At 36.4% G+C, this 17,624-nt stretch overlaps 3 protein-coding genes across 8 annotated transcripts; 1 reads left to right on the top strand and 2 right to left on the bottom strand.

Annotated features, from left to right (window-relative positions):
- The first annotated feature begins 807 nt into the window (after positions 1-807).
- Positions 808-7,032, top strand: LOC125222460 (membrane protein of ER body-like protein). Of its 6 annotated transcripts, none has more exons than XM_048125090.1 (16): positions 808-1,462; positions 2,115-2,174; positions 2,381-2,587; positions 2,679-2,885; positions 2,974-3,180; positions 3,285-3,464; positions 3,565-4,122; positions 4,209-4,337; positions 4,456-4,635; positions 4,735-4,977; positions 5,127-5,309; positions 5,401-5,628; positions 5,723-5,845; positions 5,920-6,153; positions 6,234-6,295; positions 6,383-7,032. In XM_048125090.1, the coding sequence occupies exons 1-16, from the start codon at positions 1,111-1,113 to the stop codon at positions 6,854-6,856; spliced, it is 3,627 nt and encodes a 1,208-aa protein (XP_047981047.1). In that variant the 5' UTR covers positions 808-1,110; the 3' UTR covers positions 6,857-7,032. The 6 variants fall into 6 exon arrangements, with proteins under 6 accessions (XP_047981047.1, XP_047981046.1, XP_047981045.1 ...); XM_048125089.1 differs by having other exon boundaries at positions 809-1,462; positions 2,986-3,180; positions 3,273-3,464; XM_048125088.1 differs by having other exon boundaries at positions 809-1,462; positions 3,273-3,464.
- Positions 7,033-8,175: 1,143 nt separating this feature from the next.
- On the bottom strand, positions 8,176-11,711 carry LOC125218125 (transmembrane protein 120 homolog). The gene is made up of 10 exons (XM_048119729.1): positions 11,432-11,711; positions 11,241-11,319; positions 11,068-11,162; positions 10,113-10,217; positions 9,911-9,990; positions 9,568-9,658; positions 9,378-9,485; positions 8,939-9,025; positions 8,624-8,692; positions 8,176-8,519 (listed from the first exon to the last, which is right to left on the bottom strand). Exons 1-10 carry the CDS (start codon positions 11,615-11,617, stop codon positions 8,355-8,357), a joined length of 1,065 nt encoding a protein of 354 aa, XP_047975686.1. The 5' UTR covers positions 11,618-11,711; the 3' UTR covers positions 8,176-8,354.
- A 1,132-nt stretch (positions 11,712-12,843) lies between these two features.
- LOC125218237 (VAN3-binding protein-like) lies at positions 12,844-15,391 on the bottom strand. Its single transcript, XM_048119872.1, has 6 exons — positions 15,290-15,391; positions 14,636-14,737; positions 14,193-14,571; positions 13,970-14,077; positions 13,247-13,351; positions 12,844-13,172 (listed from the first exon to the last, which is right to left on the bottom strand). The coding sequence occupies exons 1-6, from the start codon at positions 15,356-15,358 to the stop codon at positions 13,000-13,002; spliced, it is 936 nt and encodes a 311-aa protein (XP_047975829.1). The 5' UTR covers positions 15,359-15,391; the 3' UTR covers positions 12,844-12,999.
- Between the last annotated feature and the right edge of the window lie 2,233 nt (positions 15,392-17,624).

Raw genomic sequence — 17,624 nt, 5'->3', positions numbered from 1 at the left:
ACTATATTTATAATCGAATGGTTTGATTTGTTGATTTTTTTTAGTTAAATATATTTCACTTTAATAATAGTACTATTATTTTCATGAGTTGTCAATTTCATCAATTATTATACTATTAAGTATATTTCAAATCATGTTGTCCATTCATCACTTATTATTATCGTTAAGTATATATTTCTAATCATATTTTCATAGAATTTGAAGAGAATGATAATTGCTTAGGAGTCCTCAAGTAATACCAATGCATTATTGTCTATTGATGTGTAATTGGTTTAAAGGATATATATCATATTTATAGAACAATGTAACTTATTCACTAAACTACTAGTGATAGTGATAAATAATGGTACTACTATCTTCTAAGATTTTCTAGTTTCTATCATTATAATTGCAACATTTATGGTCTACTTTTATTCAATTAGGTAGTGTAGTTGAAAGTTGGAGATCCTAATAATTTCCTTTGTTTTTTTTTCTCCTTGTACATTTATAAATAGGTAATTTCTATTTTATTTAATCATCTTTTCACATGTTTTCGCAAATAATATTGAAAAAGAAAATGTTTCCCTTTAAATATAACGGGATAAGGAGTAATATAGTCTAATAATGCATAATTAATATAAAAAGATTAAAGCCCAGATCCAAGTCTGGGAAAGCGGCTTGAAGATTGTTCTTGTAAAACTAAAAGTAATCTTTAAAAATATAATTAAAGAAATCAGTTCATAAATGCCAAACACGTTGCCATCATCCTTCTTCCTGAATCCTGGATAGATCCCACACCTTACGTTATTGTGCTCTAATTTTGGGTTTTGCAAGATTCTATGTTTACACTGACTACTCTCTCAATCCTTGGTTTGGCTTCAATGGGAAAATTGCATGTTTTAGTATTCGTCAACTCCCTTAGAGATAAGGCTCTCTCTCTCTCACACACACACACCTAACTCTTGCATTTAGTGCATGGAATAAACTATAATATTTTTGTAATTTTCTGCACATTTGCGCAATACAGTGGTCTTTAACAGCCTTTTTCATCCATAATTATACGTGAGCAACTCTTTATTCATATCAAGAAAAAGATCCTCTCTCTCTCTCTGTCAGAGTTTGTGTGTGAAGATGGAAAAGGAAGAATACAAGTTGGAGGAGCAGGTTGAGGTGGAGGAGCAAGAAGCTGAGGAAACAACTCCATTGGTCAGGAATTCAAGAAATGGAGATGACAGCAAGATCATTCCAAAATATGGTTTTGAAATTAATGGTGGAGTGAGTAATGGAGTCTCTCAAAATGAAAATGAAGAGCTAATAATTCCTGCAGAAAACCAGAAAATGGAGGAGATTGATTGGGTTCTTGAAAATGAAGCCATTAATGGAGGAGAGGAGAGTGAAAAAAAGGTTCTTGAAAATGGAGCAGAAGCCATTAATGGGGGCAAAAATTCAAAGGAAAATCATGTTTTCCATGACAAAACTGAAGGTAACATTTTTGGTTCTGTTTTACAGATTTTGCAACACTTTTTTCTATTAATGTCTCAGAAAACGATAAAATTGCACAGTACCTTAATTTTCTTGTGCCTTTGACACCACTCCATAACCCTACCTGTAAATTAGGCGTAAAAAAGGTGAAAGGGCCCTCTTCACTATTTATGTTATTTTTTCAGTGTATAGATTAAGTTACGGCATGTGGTCCGTTTTCCTTCATTTTTTCTTGATTTTCACAAATTGAGTTCCAAAAAAAAGTTTCTCTCTCACAATTTTCTGTTGTTTGTGGAGTCGGAATTCTTGGATATATGCAATGCTGTGAACGGTTGAGGGTTTTTCTGTCTCAGATTTGAGCAGAAGTAAGCTTTTACATCTTAACAAACAATGAAAACAGTCGATATAATCTTAGTTGGGGAGCAAGGCTTTGAATGAGGGTTGTTTAGTGCAAACTGCTAAGCATCGAGGATAGATTTGGAACTTGCAAGTTTGTCGAACGCACCTTTAGGAACCACAAAAAAGAACTAATTGCAGTTTTTGTTTTCTAGTTCTGTCTCTACAAATGTTAGCTAAGATTTAGGAAGACTGAGTTGCTTGGCATTTTGGATCATGATTTCTTGAATCACTTGTTTCTGTGTTTTTGGGTGAAGGAGTGTGGAAGTGTCGAATCTGCACTTGGAAGTATGGCAATGGAAGTGTCTGTGTTGATGGTATCAAAACTTTTAATTTTGTGTAAATTGAATGCAAGTGTCTGTGGTTATGATACACACACCTCAAAGTGTCTCTATCCTTCATTAGTTCATGAAGTTTCAAAGGAATAGTTTAGGCAATGTTGTGCATTTATGCTTCTAATACGTATGTATATGACTTAGCATTGTGTATGGTGTTTAATGTGTTTTCTTGCTTTGTTTTGTAGGTTTAATTGTTAATCCTATACCTACGTATATTCATAAGACGCTAATTGTGGAGGATCCTGCACATACAAAACACGATGTCCCATCACTTGTTCCTGTAATTCAGTTCAATGGTGCTTCGGTCATAAACAATCAACACGGGGAAGAGGGCAAGGAGGATGGCTTTTCGAGCTCAGATGGTTTGCCTTCTGACAGTTCATCTCAAGAAGGTAATAAGTGGTTTCGATGTGAGCTTTCTAATGAGTTCAAAAAGTGCTGCTGATAATGATGATGATCTGAAAAGTACACATTGTTTTGTAGGTTTGGTTGCAGGTGTTGATTCCACATATGCATACATTATAAGGGAGCCAGTCTTGAAAGGACCTGCGATATTCGACATCTCGTCTCTTGATCCCGTCATTCAGTTGAATGGTGCTTCTGTCATAAACAATCAACACGAGGAAGAGGACAAGGAGAATGGCGTTTCAAGTTCAGATTTTCTGTCTTCAGACAGTTCATCTCAAGAAGGTAAGAACTAGTTATGATACGAGCTCTCTGATAAGATCGAAAAATGCAGATAACGATGATGGTCTCAAAATCACACATTGTTTTGTAGATTTGGTTGCAGGTGTTGATTCAACATCTACATATATTATAAGGGAGCCAGTCTTGAAAGGACCTGCAATATGCACTGTCTCGTCTCTTGATCCCGTCATTCAGTTCAATGGTGCTTCGGTCATAAACAATCAACACGAGGAAGAGGACAAGGACAATGGCGTTTCGAGTTCAGATGCTCTGTCTTCAGACAATTCATCTCAAGAAGGTAAGAACTAGTTATGATACAAGCTTTCTAAAAGTGCAGATAATGATGATGATCTGAAAATTACAAAACTGTTTACTCACATTGTTTTGTAGATTTGGTTGAAGGTACTATAAGGGAGCCAATCTTGAAAGGACCTGCAAAATACGACGTTTCGTCTCTTGATCCCGTCATTCAGTTCAATGGTGCTTCGGTCATAAACAATCAACACGAGGACGAGGACGAGGACAAGGAGAATGGCGTTTCGAGTTCAGATGTCATGTCTTCAGACAGTTCATCTCAAGAATGTAAGAGCTAGTTATAATACGAGCTTTCTAATAAGATCGAAAAGTGCAGATAATGATGATGGTCGAAAATTATAAATTGTTTACTCACATTGTTTTGTAGATTTGGTTGAAAGTGTAAATTCTACGCCTACATATATTATAAGGGAGCCAATCTTGAAAGGGCCTGGAAAATACATCCTCCCGTCTCTTGATCCGGCTGTTGAGTTCAATGGAGCTTCCGAAATAAGCAATCAATACGAGGAGGAGATTGAGAAGAACAGAATCTCTGAAACGATTGACGGGCCTTCCAAAGAGATCGAGAGTGAAGAAACTGAGCTGATAAACGAGGATGATCTGGAAATAACAGAGTTAGACGTTGAAAGAGTCATTCGGAAGCAGACCACACATGATCTCTACTGTCCCAACTGCAAGTCTTGCATTACAAAGAGGGTTATTCTTAGCAAACGAAAGCGCAGAAGAAAGATTCCCGATGAGGAGGTGAAGCGTCCCAAAACAGAAACTGCAGCTGTAGGGACTGTTTCGTCCGAGGATCAAGTTCATCAGGAAGGTGAAGTTGGTAACGACGATGCTCAAACACAACCAATCGATGAAGATGACCGTGACAGAGGCCCGGCTATATTTCGTTGCTTATCGTGCTTCAGCATTTTCATTCCAACTGGTAAGCACGTGTTTTTTTCTTTCTGTTTGAATATCTTTGTGCTTATAATTTTGCTATTTGCTACTTAAGTGGGAAAAGCAATGTAGGGGACGGATTCCGATTGTTTGGTGGCAGAAGTGGGAAAGAAAATGTACGTGATGGACAAGCACCGGATGTAAAGAAGAGCTGGTTCGACATATTTAAACCGAATAGGCAGAAAACACCGGTTGGGGAAGGTACTTTTTTTCCCTTACAGATTGAATGTGTAGCGTCGTGCCTGCAGAGAGCAGAGTTGGTAAGATGACGTCTGAATTTCCTTTACGTGTTCATATAACTCGGTTCTTTCACACACAGGAATTAGTTCTGAGACGAACGTGCAACAAGTCAGCTCAGCCATTCCATCGTCCAGCCCTGCTCGTGTAAGTGGCCAGCCATTAGTTTTACAAGATACGGCCCCACCTGCCCGTGCTCCTGCACAACTCGAGGGAACTACAGCAGATGAAATCCAAGATCTAAAACTCCCCTTGTTAGTAGGTATTGTTTTTTTTAACTACATCTTCATATCATGATATTTTAGCCTTGTTGAATTAGTTTAGTTTTGGGGTGGCTGCTGTAATGACTTATCTCCCTCAGTTGAGTCGAATGCCGTGTTTCCCGCGGATCAGCAAATGGAATCAAAACCTAGCCGGGAAGTTCAGACAATTCTAGGCAACGGCGTTGTCCAGCTCCCACAACCATCAGTGTCAGCAGCTGTAGATGCAGATGGCACATTGATCTCATTATCTATTCCTCACAACGAACAAGAAGTTAGAGCGACTATCGTGACCACATCTGTTCTCGACAGCATAAATGTCGATTCAAGAAGCAGTGATATCGGTATCTTCATAATCTTTCTATTTTGTGTTTGATCTCAGATTAAAACTACAAAATGTGTATGAAATTGGTAGCATGCTTTCCTTTCAAATTGTTTGCGTCCCGTCTGAATAGCCTTTATGTGTTCATATAACTCGTTCTTTCACATACAGGAAATAGTTCCGAAACAAACGCGCAACAAGTCAGCTTAGCCATTCCATCGTCCAGTCCTGCTCGTGTAAGTGGCCAACCATTAGTTTTACAAGATACGGCCCCACCTGCTCGTGCTCCTGCACGACTCAAGGGAACTACAGTGGAAACTGCTGCACACGAAGATCTAAAAATCCCCTTGTTAGGTACTTTTTTTTTAACTACTTTTACACATCTTGATATGTTACTCTTGTTCAATCAGTTAAATTTTGGGACGACTTATGATCATCTCCTCAGATAAGTCGGATGCTGTGTTAGCCGCGGATCAGCAAACGGAACCAAAACCTATCCAAGAAGTTCAGACCATTCAAGACAACGACATTGTCCAGCTCCCACAACCATCAGTAGACGCGGATAGCACAATGATCTCAGTATCTATTCCTTGCAACGAACAAGATGTTAGAGCCACTATCATGACTACATCTATTCTAGACAACAGAAATGTCGATTCCAGCAGTGACACCGGTATCTTCAAAATCTTATACTATTTTGAGTATGATCTCGGATTGAAACTACAAAATGTGTATGAAATCGGTACCATTCTTATTTGGACCAACAGGTGAGGTCTACCCTGCTGAAGTGCCTCAGAAGGTGACAACTACAACGACGGTCGACTTCAGACACGACAAGCCACTCAGAACTAGTATCATTTCCGAAATAGGAGATGCACCATCTCCACAAGGTAAGACCAAATACTGTGAATCGACAGGCCTAACTCGTGTTTCTCGAGTTAACTATCACAAAATCTTGATGCAGGTGTAGGCAATGATACCAGGATAACTATCATAGATACACATCCAGTAGCGACTATAACGCCTTCGACAGTTTCCCAGTCGGGAACTCAAACTAGTATTGCTGAAAGGGAAGGAATCGGAGCGAGAGAAGAACGCAAAGTTGAAGTGATCAAAAGCATAGTTTACGGTGGGCTAGCAGAGACCATGACTAGCCTTAGCGTTGTGTCATCAGCCGCTGGCGGTGGTGCGTCCACATGTAAGTATGCTGCATGCGATCTTTACTCGTTCGGATAGTACATAACTACAGTATTTTCAATTTTGTTGGTTCATTTTCAGTGAATGTGTTAACTCTGGGAGCTGCAAATTTGATTGGAGGTCTTTTCATCATTGCTCACAATGTAAGCTTTTTGACTCTGTCTCATCCTTTGAATACTCAATCATATGTATTGTCGATCTCGTGGATCATTCTCCGTATAACCGTGCAGTTGTGGGACTTAAAATGCGACCGCGCTGAGGAGCAGCTCTCGAACCAAGTGACCGAGCAGGCGGATCGTTACAGACAGCTCCTGGGCCGGAGACAGAATTTTGCGTTTCACGCCTTTGTTGCCATAGTAGCGTACATCGTGTTCGGCTTGGTGCCTCCTGTCGTGTACGGCTTCTCGTTCCGCGAGTCAGACGACAAACAGCTGAAGCTATTGATGGTGGCAGCAGCTTCCTTTGTGTGCATACTTGTGCTGACATTGGGAAAGGCCTATGTGCAGAGGCCCCCGAAGCCTTACTTGAAAACAGTCACGACCTTCTTGATTATTGGGATATCTGCCTCGGGCGTGTCGTACGCTGCCGGAGGATTAGTCGAGCGTCTGCTGGAGAAGCTCGGTTTGTTCGAGTCGAGCTCGGTTGCTCCTAACTTGCTTGTGCCGGAAATGAGACCAGTTGGTTCGGGATGGGCCTCTTACTGAGTGCTCTCTCTCTCTCTCGTTATATGTTCAATTGAATGTGGCGATTTTGTTGGAAATAAAACTAGCATTGCTAGTCTTTTTTCATCTTGTACTTGATCATATTTCTCATAAAGAGTCTCATAACTCTATAAATTCTTAACCTTTCACTAAATTCTGATTTTGCTCACCAACTTTAACATCTGTTTACAAATTATCGAACTACTGTTAATTTGTTCCTCCATTTTGCAACCAATCAAAATTTCAAATCTGATATAGCTTGATGAACCAACTTTAACATCTGTTTACAAATTATCGAACTACTGTTAATTTGTTCCTCCATTTTGCAACCAATCAAAATTTCAAATCTGATATAGCTTGATGACTTACTTGTATGACACTATCATACATCAACTGGAATGATATTACATTATAGGAAACAAAGCATCATTATATTATATTAAATCGAATAATTCCATTTGGTTTATATGAAAAAGAATGAGACAAAAGGGAGAAAACAAGAAACGAGATGGAAGAGAATATGGGAAACTAGAATTTAGTGAAAGTTTAGGTATTTTTAAAGTTGGTATGCGAAACCAGAATTTAACAAAAATTTAAAAATTCAAAGGCAAATACTGTAGTAGTATCACTTATTTTAAATACCCGTAATTCATTTCATCTGTTGCAAAGTTTTGGTTCATCTCAACTAGGGGTGGCAAATCGTGTGTGTTGTGTCGTTATCGTATCGATACGATAACAACAAACACGAACACGACCAATTAAGAAAACTTCAAACACGAACACGATCCGTTACCCTCAGACACAAACACGACACGAACCCATTAACGACACAAACCACTTCGGGTCAACACGACACGATAACAACACATATATGACACAACACGATAACAACGCTATAATAATAATATATTAATATTATTTCTAATATGAAAATTTTAATTTTAATTTTAGATTTTTAAAATAAATAAAAATAAAATTTATATTATATTATATATACTTAGCGTGTAACACGAACACGACACAAAATAATATTATAGTATACTTAACGTGTAATACGAACACGACACGGAATTTTCGTGTCGTTATCGTGTCGACACGATAAGGACATGAACCCAATAAGCTTTGACACATACCCATTAATTTCGTGTGGGTTCGTGTCGTGCCAAAAATTGTCAGCCCTAATCTCAACACTATATTTTACGCCATATACAATGTACATACATTTGCAATGTCTCTATTGTGGACATTGACGAGTATTGATGAAGCGAACGTGTGAAAAAAGAGGTACGGACTGTCTCAAATAAGGGCACAGGCACGAGGGATCGTAGTTAAAGCTCTGTATATGAAACCAAAAGTGTGTAGAAATCCTATGATATAAGACAAATATAGATTTCTAACTCCTAGTATTCAAGTTTTCTATCATAAAAAAAAAGTTAAAAAAGCCAAAAACTTGTGAGGAAAGAAACTGCACAAATAACTAAACTTGATATTTGCAGGCTGTTTACGAACTCTTGTCATCTGATCCATGATTCAGTTGATGCAGCTCTTGCCTGCTTTTACCTCTCTTGATTTTTGCCTTAACCCTCGATTTCCTTACTAGGGTCTGCACCGTGTTAACGAAATTTCCAACAGCCATGACTATGAGAAGAACCCCACATGTAATTACCTGAAATTCGTAGGTACAGTCACGTAGGTGAATCTGGATACAATGTTGATGAAGAAGAAAGAGCGAAGATTCGACGAAGACATATGTTTACACAATCACTTTACCTGCCAATCCAACTTGGATCCATTCATAGTAGTATTAAGTAACAAGAACCCAACATAAGCTTCGAATCCCTGAAAACAGAGAACCATAACACGATTTGAGGGAAAACGTTGGCTTTAGTGAGGTCATAAGTATAGCCATCAAAAAGAAGAAACACGAGCGGCTATGAAAAGATTTATGGATCTTGACTTAACGAGCCTACACAGTCTATTAAGGGATTTGCTAAAATCACTTGCACGAGGAGTTGATTCCAGTAAAATATAAAGAAGCGGTATCGTTGTCTTGTTATTGATACAAGAAGAAGGAACTTAACAGACCTGCAAAACAAAAAGTATCGGGCATAGCAGTAGTAGCTGACCCTCCACTCCAGCAGTTTCTCCCCAAACAACATCCATCCTCCTAGCCTACATTTAGCAATAGTTGAACATTATTGACCGGATATGTTAAAGTATTGTGCCTCAATCAATATGAAGGACGATTTCCCTCTAGCCCATCAGTGAAGGCTATAATAACTCATGTGAACATCACACATAAATCACAAAAAAAAGTTACGAACTTCAATATATTTATTTTGAAAAAGACTGAGAACATTCTATACAATGACATTGAACAGACAAGTTTACATGTAGAGATCTTGACATCTATATGTATCAGGGCATCCAACAAAGGAGTCAACTTTTCTGAAAAGATGTAAACTGAACGCATGAAGAAGCTGGTGGTAAAGGAAATCAAATATCCCAGGCAAGCTAAGACTACCTTGCCAAGCGCAATACGTGTATAAAGTCTTTGCCTTTGGTATATATTCTGAAGAATCATAGCAACTCCTTGCATTATTGCCCATTTCAGAAATAGTTGTACACCTATCTGCAATGACAATTTTATTTCATTTGGTGGGTTGGTGTGCTTACATTTTATGTGAGGGGAAATGTTGGTAAGCATTAACTACCTGTTTCTCAGCACAGTCAGGCCCTTGGTCTATTTCCCAAGTTAGACTGATCAGAGCCATAGCCATGGCAAAATAATGGTGTTTAATCCACCTGCATAAAGAGCATGACTAGATTAAACGATGGGCTTATTTCTTCATAACCAAATTCAAAGAAAAAATAAGGAGTATTAAAGATGACACAAGGAAAGGAATAGCTTGGGCACTAGAAGATCCCTAAAGCCATAACGATAACTATTGCAACAAGAAGTTAGATTACATTGATCTTCTTGTCAACATTTTCTCCAACTACATGCCAATAGTTCAATCTTTTAGGAAGTAAGAAGATTTAGGAAAAGTCAAATACCAAGGACGTATATTACTTCCATTAACTCTCAAGATGTTCTCTCTCAAAGCCAAACCAGTGTAAAGATATAGCAACCATGCCTGTAACAGAAAAAAACTGACTGACATGAGTTTCGCACACAAACTCCCCTAAAAATAATATAATAATAATGATAAGAGAGAGGGGGATCAAAATCAGAAAACAGCGCTTTGCCATGCGATACCTGGTAAAGTTGAACTGGTAATGCGGGTAAGCATCCACCCCAAATATATGACCTTAAAATAAGCAATAGTGACGGCAAACAAAGGAACAAAAATGCTGTTCTATCCTGTCACCAGTACAAACATCTTCAGTTATTGCAAAAAGGTGTATGCTTTATTAGCAATAATTAAGAAAAATAATTCAAGTTCGGATAAGTGGGGCAGGCAGCCAGGCACTCAAACTGAACTAGATTATTTCCAATATATCTTTTAGATAAAGAACGCTCATGAATATCAGATTTCATCAACACTGCCATTCATTGTAAGATATGAGGTCCCTTGAGCTTTAAATGATTACAATTCTGGCAGACGCTTACAAATGTTATGTGTATGTTCCTGTCATGGACTCATGGGATGATAGATCAAGATCATGGTGTGCGATTATCTAAATCTCATCTTATTAGAATCAATAGCTAGACCTAACAAATCTTCGAGTGGTCTCCAGCAAATCATGTTTCATTAAACACAACATGACACATATCACACACGATTACCAGTCCGCACAACTTTGTTGGTTACCTCGTGTGAACGATTGGTTCATCCGTTATCCACTTCTTTATCATTAAGAATATACCAAGGACCCCCATATTCTCATGCCATGGGATAGCAAGATGAAGAACATGACAAGTAATTGCTCAATGCCTCAATCTTATCTCACTTTTATTACTAAAAGCTATACATGATATACACCACAGTAATAAATTCGATAATCGATAATACCAAGTCTACTTTTGCTAATCACTGTTCCATTCAATCATTCATCAGGATTCATGACAATATGGAATGAGAAATTTGCACATTTATTATGTCCATAGAGCTCCAAAATCTGATAACAGAATATACACTCCCAACCAAATCAAGATCACAATGGAATAAAAAGGACATCAAATTAACTAGTTATACCGGTTGGAATCATACCCTGAAATTATTGTATTCCTCTTTCACTTTCAATTGTACATCCTTCCGATTAGCTCTCACATTAATAGGCCCCAAAAACATCCTCAAAAACATACCTAATTAGAGAGCAACAAATCAAAATCATATGCAGCACACACAACACAATCAAACCAAATAAGAGTAAGCAAACAAACCATGAGATTTGCTAGGAAGAAACGCCGCTGCATCTCCCTCACTCAATATATACCTCACTCTCTTCAGCTCCTCTTCCACCTTGGAATTATTCCCCAAAATCGAATCCAAAAATCAGCACACACAAAAAAAAACAACGATTCACGTAAAAAAATTACTCGCATGCATGCGGATGAATCGACGCAGCTCATACTCTATCGAAATCCTTGGAGCCGCGGAGGGGCGAACGGAGAGAGTTGATGCGGGCGTCGATTGCGGCGACGCGCTGGCGCAGCGCGTCCTCCTCGCGGGTGGTGCGGGAGATGAGGGACGCCGCGGTCTCCTGCAGCTCCTTGGCTTCCTCCGCCAGCGCCGAGATTCCGGCGGCCGTTGATTCCATCGGAAGACGGTGACCGTCCGATCAATCAGGTGGTTTTCAGATTTAACGGATCGATGTGAGTTTTGTTTTTGGAGATGCGATGCCAATTTGTTTACGACAGACGACAGTATTGTGCATTTTATTAAAAGATTAGGGGCTTTCTGGTAAATTCATGGATTTTGTGGTGGGACTTCGGAGACTATATAACTTTATTTTCTTATAAATTGTTCACAAAATATGATATTTTATTAAATTATACGTTCATTTCACAATTTTAAAATCAACTTTGGATTTTTTTTTATCATTATCCTTAAATCTTGGCAATCTATATATTTTAATCAAACGACAACATACGGACAACCATATTTAAACATAAGTTGAATAAAGAGTGCTATTTAAAATATCATAATGAATTTAAGTTAGGTACTCATTCATTCGAAGCTTATGGTGGATTTATTTAAATTTGGTACACCAAATTTATAATACTCCTACTAATTATTTGTAATAGCCTGTCTTTGATTGGGTATTCAAACATAGTCGGATAAAGAGTGATATTTAAAAATGCTATAATTGATTTTTTTTTCCAAATATATCAAGTGTATAAACTATATATAGTTAACTCTAAAATAACTGGAAATAATATGGTTATGTCAATATCAAGATTTATTTTGTTTTCAAAAAATAATAATTTTTGTAGAAATACGACAATATCTTCAATAAGAGTTTAAAATTAAGTAATAATATAAAACTAACAAAAATCTTCTTAATAGTTAAAACCTTACCCTTCGCACTTTAAGCTGTCAAAACTCTTAGCTAGACGATAATTCATGAATATTAATTCATTTATTCATTACTTATCTTGTGTTTAGATTATGTTTGAAAATATAAAAAAAAATCATGTGTTTAGATTATGTTTGAAAATATAAAAAAAAAATCAGTACTATTTAAGTTCTAATTAACTAGAGCACAATTTTTTAAAATTAAATTTTTAATTGAAATATTAACAGTAATACTAATATTTTGTAGATTATTTGTATTATATTAAATGTGATTCACACATTTAAACTATAATTAAAATTTGCTTAATAACGTTATTAATTGATAACAATAATTCTTAATATTATTATAGTATTAATATTAAATATGATTCATAACTTTTAAATTACATTAAAAAATAAGCTATTAATTGATAACATAATTATAATTATAATCATGGAGTATAATTTTTACAAACGGGCCCTACAGGCTTAGTGAAATGCTTCGTTACATTTATAAGTCATAGAGTTATGACTAATGAAGAAACGGAGGAGTATTATTTTTGTCTTTCTATTTGGGAACGATAATTCACATTCTCTTGTTTAATCACAACATACGAAAATAAACGTGACATTACCAAAAAAAAATCAATATATATGAAGGTTCTGCATCTCCAAGAGATTGAGAATAGTTGATATCCAAATTTTTGATTGCATTTCATCTTCAAATAGTAGCTTTATAATCCCATTTTTGGTCTTCAAACACAGCAAGCAATTCCCTTGTGTCTCTCTTCTCTCCTCAGTGATATTTGTGACTTGATCTGCAAAATAATGTGTGTTTAATCTTAGTTGTAAGAAAACAAAAAAGCAAGAAACAAGTTGAAGAAGCAAGTACACTCTTTGGTTGATGTGAGAGCTCCTCTTAGATACTTCTTCTTGAAGCAAAACATGAGGTTTTGATGCTTTACGTAGACGCTCACCCGCGTACTCTCTTTCCGGCCTGCACGTAGTTTTCGTGTCGTCTTGAGACATTTGAACGAGATGATGTGTAAGGATGTATTTGGTAGGGAGGGAATTTGTAAACCACAAAAATGAGTTTCGCTTTGATAATTTGACTTTATATATAGCCAAAGTACATATTTGAAATTTCAAATGGTTTTTTGGAAAATTATAGTACGTGTCTTAAACATGCAATGCATTTATTGCACACAAGCATACGCATGCTGCAAACGCACACATGGCTGATAACAAACAACACAAGCACTGCACACATACAAGTCTTATTAAAATGCGCGCGGGGAGCACGAATCCCCACCGACATCGCCCCTTGCCATCTATTTTATCTAAAAAAAATTAATAAAATATCTCGAATTCAAGCCTAGTGTAAAACATCCTTTAAATTTACATCTACTTTATCTAAAAAAATTCTTTTATTACAAGTTAATATAAAATGTTAGTTTTTTTTTTTTTACTCAAACAAAGAATTTGGAATTATAATACAGTGTCATATCAATAGCAAAATTTTTCCAAATAATTTTTTGAAAAATTAAATCACAATTTTATAATACCAACGTTGTTTCAATTCCATCGTACAAACGAACCCGTAAAAATTACATACCAGAAGGCATGATTGTGCGTATCTCAGCACTTATCTTTAGCATCTCTTGAACTCTCGACAGTGGCACCGCCGCAGCCCTCGATCTCAAAAGCGAAGCTCCTCTCAAACCTAATTCAAACCACAAATCCAAATCCCAATCCCAATCCCAATCTCATTTAATTCGAATTTGTTATAATAATAATAGTAATTAATTAAGACATATATGGAGTATTAATTATGTTACATGTTGCAGTTGTGGCTGTGATGGCAATCATGTCGATAGGGGTCCGCACGGCCACCCCGGAGTCGACAGCGCCCTGGACCCGGGCCCTGTCGGCCCCGAGGGACTCTGCTGCCTCCGCGCACACGTTGGTGATGAGCGCTGCAGCAGAGGACACCACGTTGCCCATGTCCTGGCACGGCGTGCCTGGTTGGAACGGGGAGTTCTCTCCGTTGCTGCTGCAGCCCGCGGCTGTGGTGATCCCGTGTATGGCTGCAGCTAGCTGCGTCAGGGAGAGGGCCGCGTGGAGTTGGGCCGTCTGGAGGCGTCTCCCCTCCTTCTTGGTCTCGTTCCGAGACCCGAACAGGGTGGCCAGCCATGTTCTTGGTTGCTTTGAGTCCATCTGTTTGTTACAAATGCAAATTTAGAATTTCGATTAAATTTTTTGTCGCTGTCGTCGTTGTTACCTGTATGTTGTTGTTTTGCTTTAGTGAAGCTCTCGGAGTTGATTGAGCACTTCTGAAGCTGTCATCATCTGGTTGATTTGTGTGGTTTGAGAGCAATGAGTTCTGTTTTGATGAAATAATATGTATGTGAGCACAAGTTAGACGTTACAATGAATTAGGTATAAGCATATTTTATTTTTAGCTAAAGCTCTAGATCCTAAATTGCTCATTGGGACCTAAAAAAAACTAAACCATGTGCCCTCAACATTGGTTTCTTTCATCAATGACTCATAACTAGAGGTGTCAAAATGGGCCGAGCCAGCAAATGTGAGAAATGTATCACCCCGATTGATATTCTCACACTAATAGTCTAGTATACTAGTTTCGGTTAAAAACTATAGTTGGTCAAATAGTACTCCCTCCGCCCCGCTTTAGCAGTCCCATTGACTTTTCTGCCATCTTTTTGTAAAAATAATAAAAAATAGTTAAAGTGGAGAAATGGTAAAATAAGAGACACAATAATGTAGATAAGACTCTTCTCTATATGATTCACTCTCTTAATTTACCATTTCACTTCTTTAACTATTTTTTATCATTTTTACAAAAAGAAGGCAGAAAAGTCAATGGGACTGCTAAAGCGGGACGGAGGGAGTAATTTATAGTGATTATTCTCACATTGGTTGTGAATATCTGCTGGAAATCAGATGCAGAAGGGCTCAAAAAACTTCTGTGGAAATCTGGCATCTCAAGTTGCTGGTAACAACATGCTCTCTTCTTCCCTTTCATGCCAAGAAGTTGGGATTTCTGTTCATTTATATAAATAATTAGAATTTTCAAATAAATTAAAAAATTTATAATAGTGTTTTTTATTTTTTTTAGAACTTACTGTAAATGAAACATCATCTCTAATTATCTCTTCCTGTGATGGCTCCATGCACCTAGCAAATACAACATAGTTTAATATTGTAACAGTTTAAGAATGTAAAATGTTGGATGTTTCCTAGGAAAATAAGATGATTAACATCTTAAAATAGATGTAGCCTGGATAATATAAATGAACAAATTAATTATGGAAATGCAAACAAAATAAGGTAGTGGTGACCTTACCTTTCCTCTTGAAGCTTCTCAATTTTAGTTTGGATCTCAAAGATTGTGAAAACATACTATAAATGGAAGCGTGACACAAATTGATTGAGTATTTTATTAGGAAAAAATGCCACCTAGACTTTGGAAATCTAAAAAAATTACATTGCTTGGAAATATTATTTCTGCAGATCGTGACGTCCCTACTTGGGAAATGAAAATACGATATACTATTCCAACAAGGAATTATGATTTTATTAATAAAAAATTATTACTTCATCCGTTCCACAGTAATAGAATTTTATTTTGAATTTTGAAAAAATGATAATAAATAATTAAAGTGGAGAGCGAGTAAAGTAAGAGAGAAAATAATGTAGTGAAGAGTCTTATCTACAATATTCTCTCTCTTACTTTACTTTTTTTTCACTTTAACTATTTATTATTATTTTTTTAAAATGAGTGCTCAAAACGAAATGTCTCTGTTATTGTGGAACAGGAGGAGTACTAAATTTGGTCAAATTTTGGCATGTTTGGAAGTTTTAGTATTAGGTCGAGAAAATGAAGTTAGGATTTTTTTTGCTATTATCTTACACTAAAAAAATAGTGTATATTGTAGATGTTCCTCATTGAGCCAATGATATTTTATTTATGGTACTCATTTCACCCCATTCTTTCTTGATATAATTTTTTTTTCTACATTATTTTTTCTCTTATTTTATTTTTCATCATTAACTATTTATTAGGATTGAAAAAAAAATACTACTGGGACGGATTATTATTTAACCAATGACTTCCATTTATGATTCCCAACAAAAGTTGAAAATGGAACAAGTTTTGGGTTTCTTCAACTATTTGAAAAGGTTTGTGTCAACTCTTTGAAAAAGGACCAGCATTTGGATTGAGAATTAATATACTACGATCACACCTTTTCATTTGTCACCTCGTCCAATCCTTAAACTATTACATGCTCATTAATATACACTTGAATCTTTTTAGGACAATGAATCCAAGTTGGATGTCTTCACGTGGCTACACGTGACATGAAGCAACCATTAGTGTTCATGTGACCATGTCATCGTTTTGTTGCATATTTGTGTTGATTTATTCAACCTTTTTTTTATTGAAATCTTAATCTTTGGAGTTTGTTACCATGACATTGTAGATTTATAAGATGTGTATATCATAAATGACTTATTTGTTGTCAAATAGAGTTCCTAGATTCGTAATTTCAAGAGTTAACATTATAGTATTTTAATAAGTTATTCTATCATCATATAGTACAGTCCACAACGTGATTTAGATATCTAGTGAAAGACATTTTAGTCTTTTAACGACCGATTGTTGCCTGTCAACAGCCACGCCTATGCTTCATAAGCGATCGATTTTCGCCACACCTCTGTTCTCTCTGCTAGTTCTAACGACGTTTGTGCCTTCGTATGTGTCGGTAAGAATTTTTTGACTTAGGGCTTAGGTTTATCTTTGTTAAATGGACAATTTGATGTTGGTTTGTTTCGTATTGTGAGCTTAAGTTCGAGATTTTCTCAATCAAGATTTCCATACTCTATATTTAGTTGTCCCCCATGATTTAAGGGTAATTTGATGTTGATTTGCTTTGTATCCAACGTTTAAGTTCGAAAAACTTTAATCAAGGTTTCATATTGTAAATTTAATCAAGTTTGTTATGCAAAGCGTTGAGAGAATAAATAATTGAAGCAAATACCATGTTAGAGCTTAGAACATCTTAATTAAGGTTTAGTGTTAGATTTGATGGTTTGTATTGCTTGATTTTAATTTCTAATTCGATTTATAGTATACAAAGTTAATTCACTCATCATCAAATTTTGTTTAGTTGATTATGACTAGTTTTTTTTGTAACTAATTAAATCAAATTAATACTATTATAAATTTATACTATTTTATATTAAAA

Source organism: Salvia hispanica, chromosome 4 (assembly GCF_023119035.1).
Source record: "Salvia hispanica cultivar TCC Black 2014 chromosome 4, UniMelb_Shisp_WGS_1.0, whole genome shotgun sequence".
NCBI lineage: Eukaryota > Viridiplantae > Streptophyta > Magnoliopsida > Lamiales > Lamiaceae > Salvia > Salvia hispanica.
The sequence above is the reverse complement of the archived record's forward strand: the minus strand, read 5'-3'. Positions and strand labels throughout refer to the sequence as shown.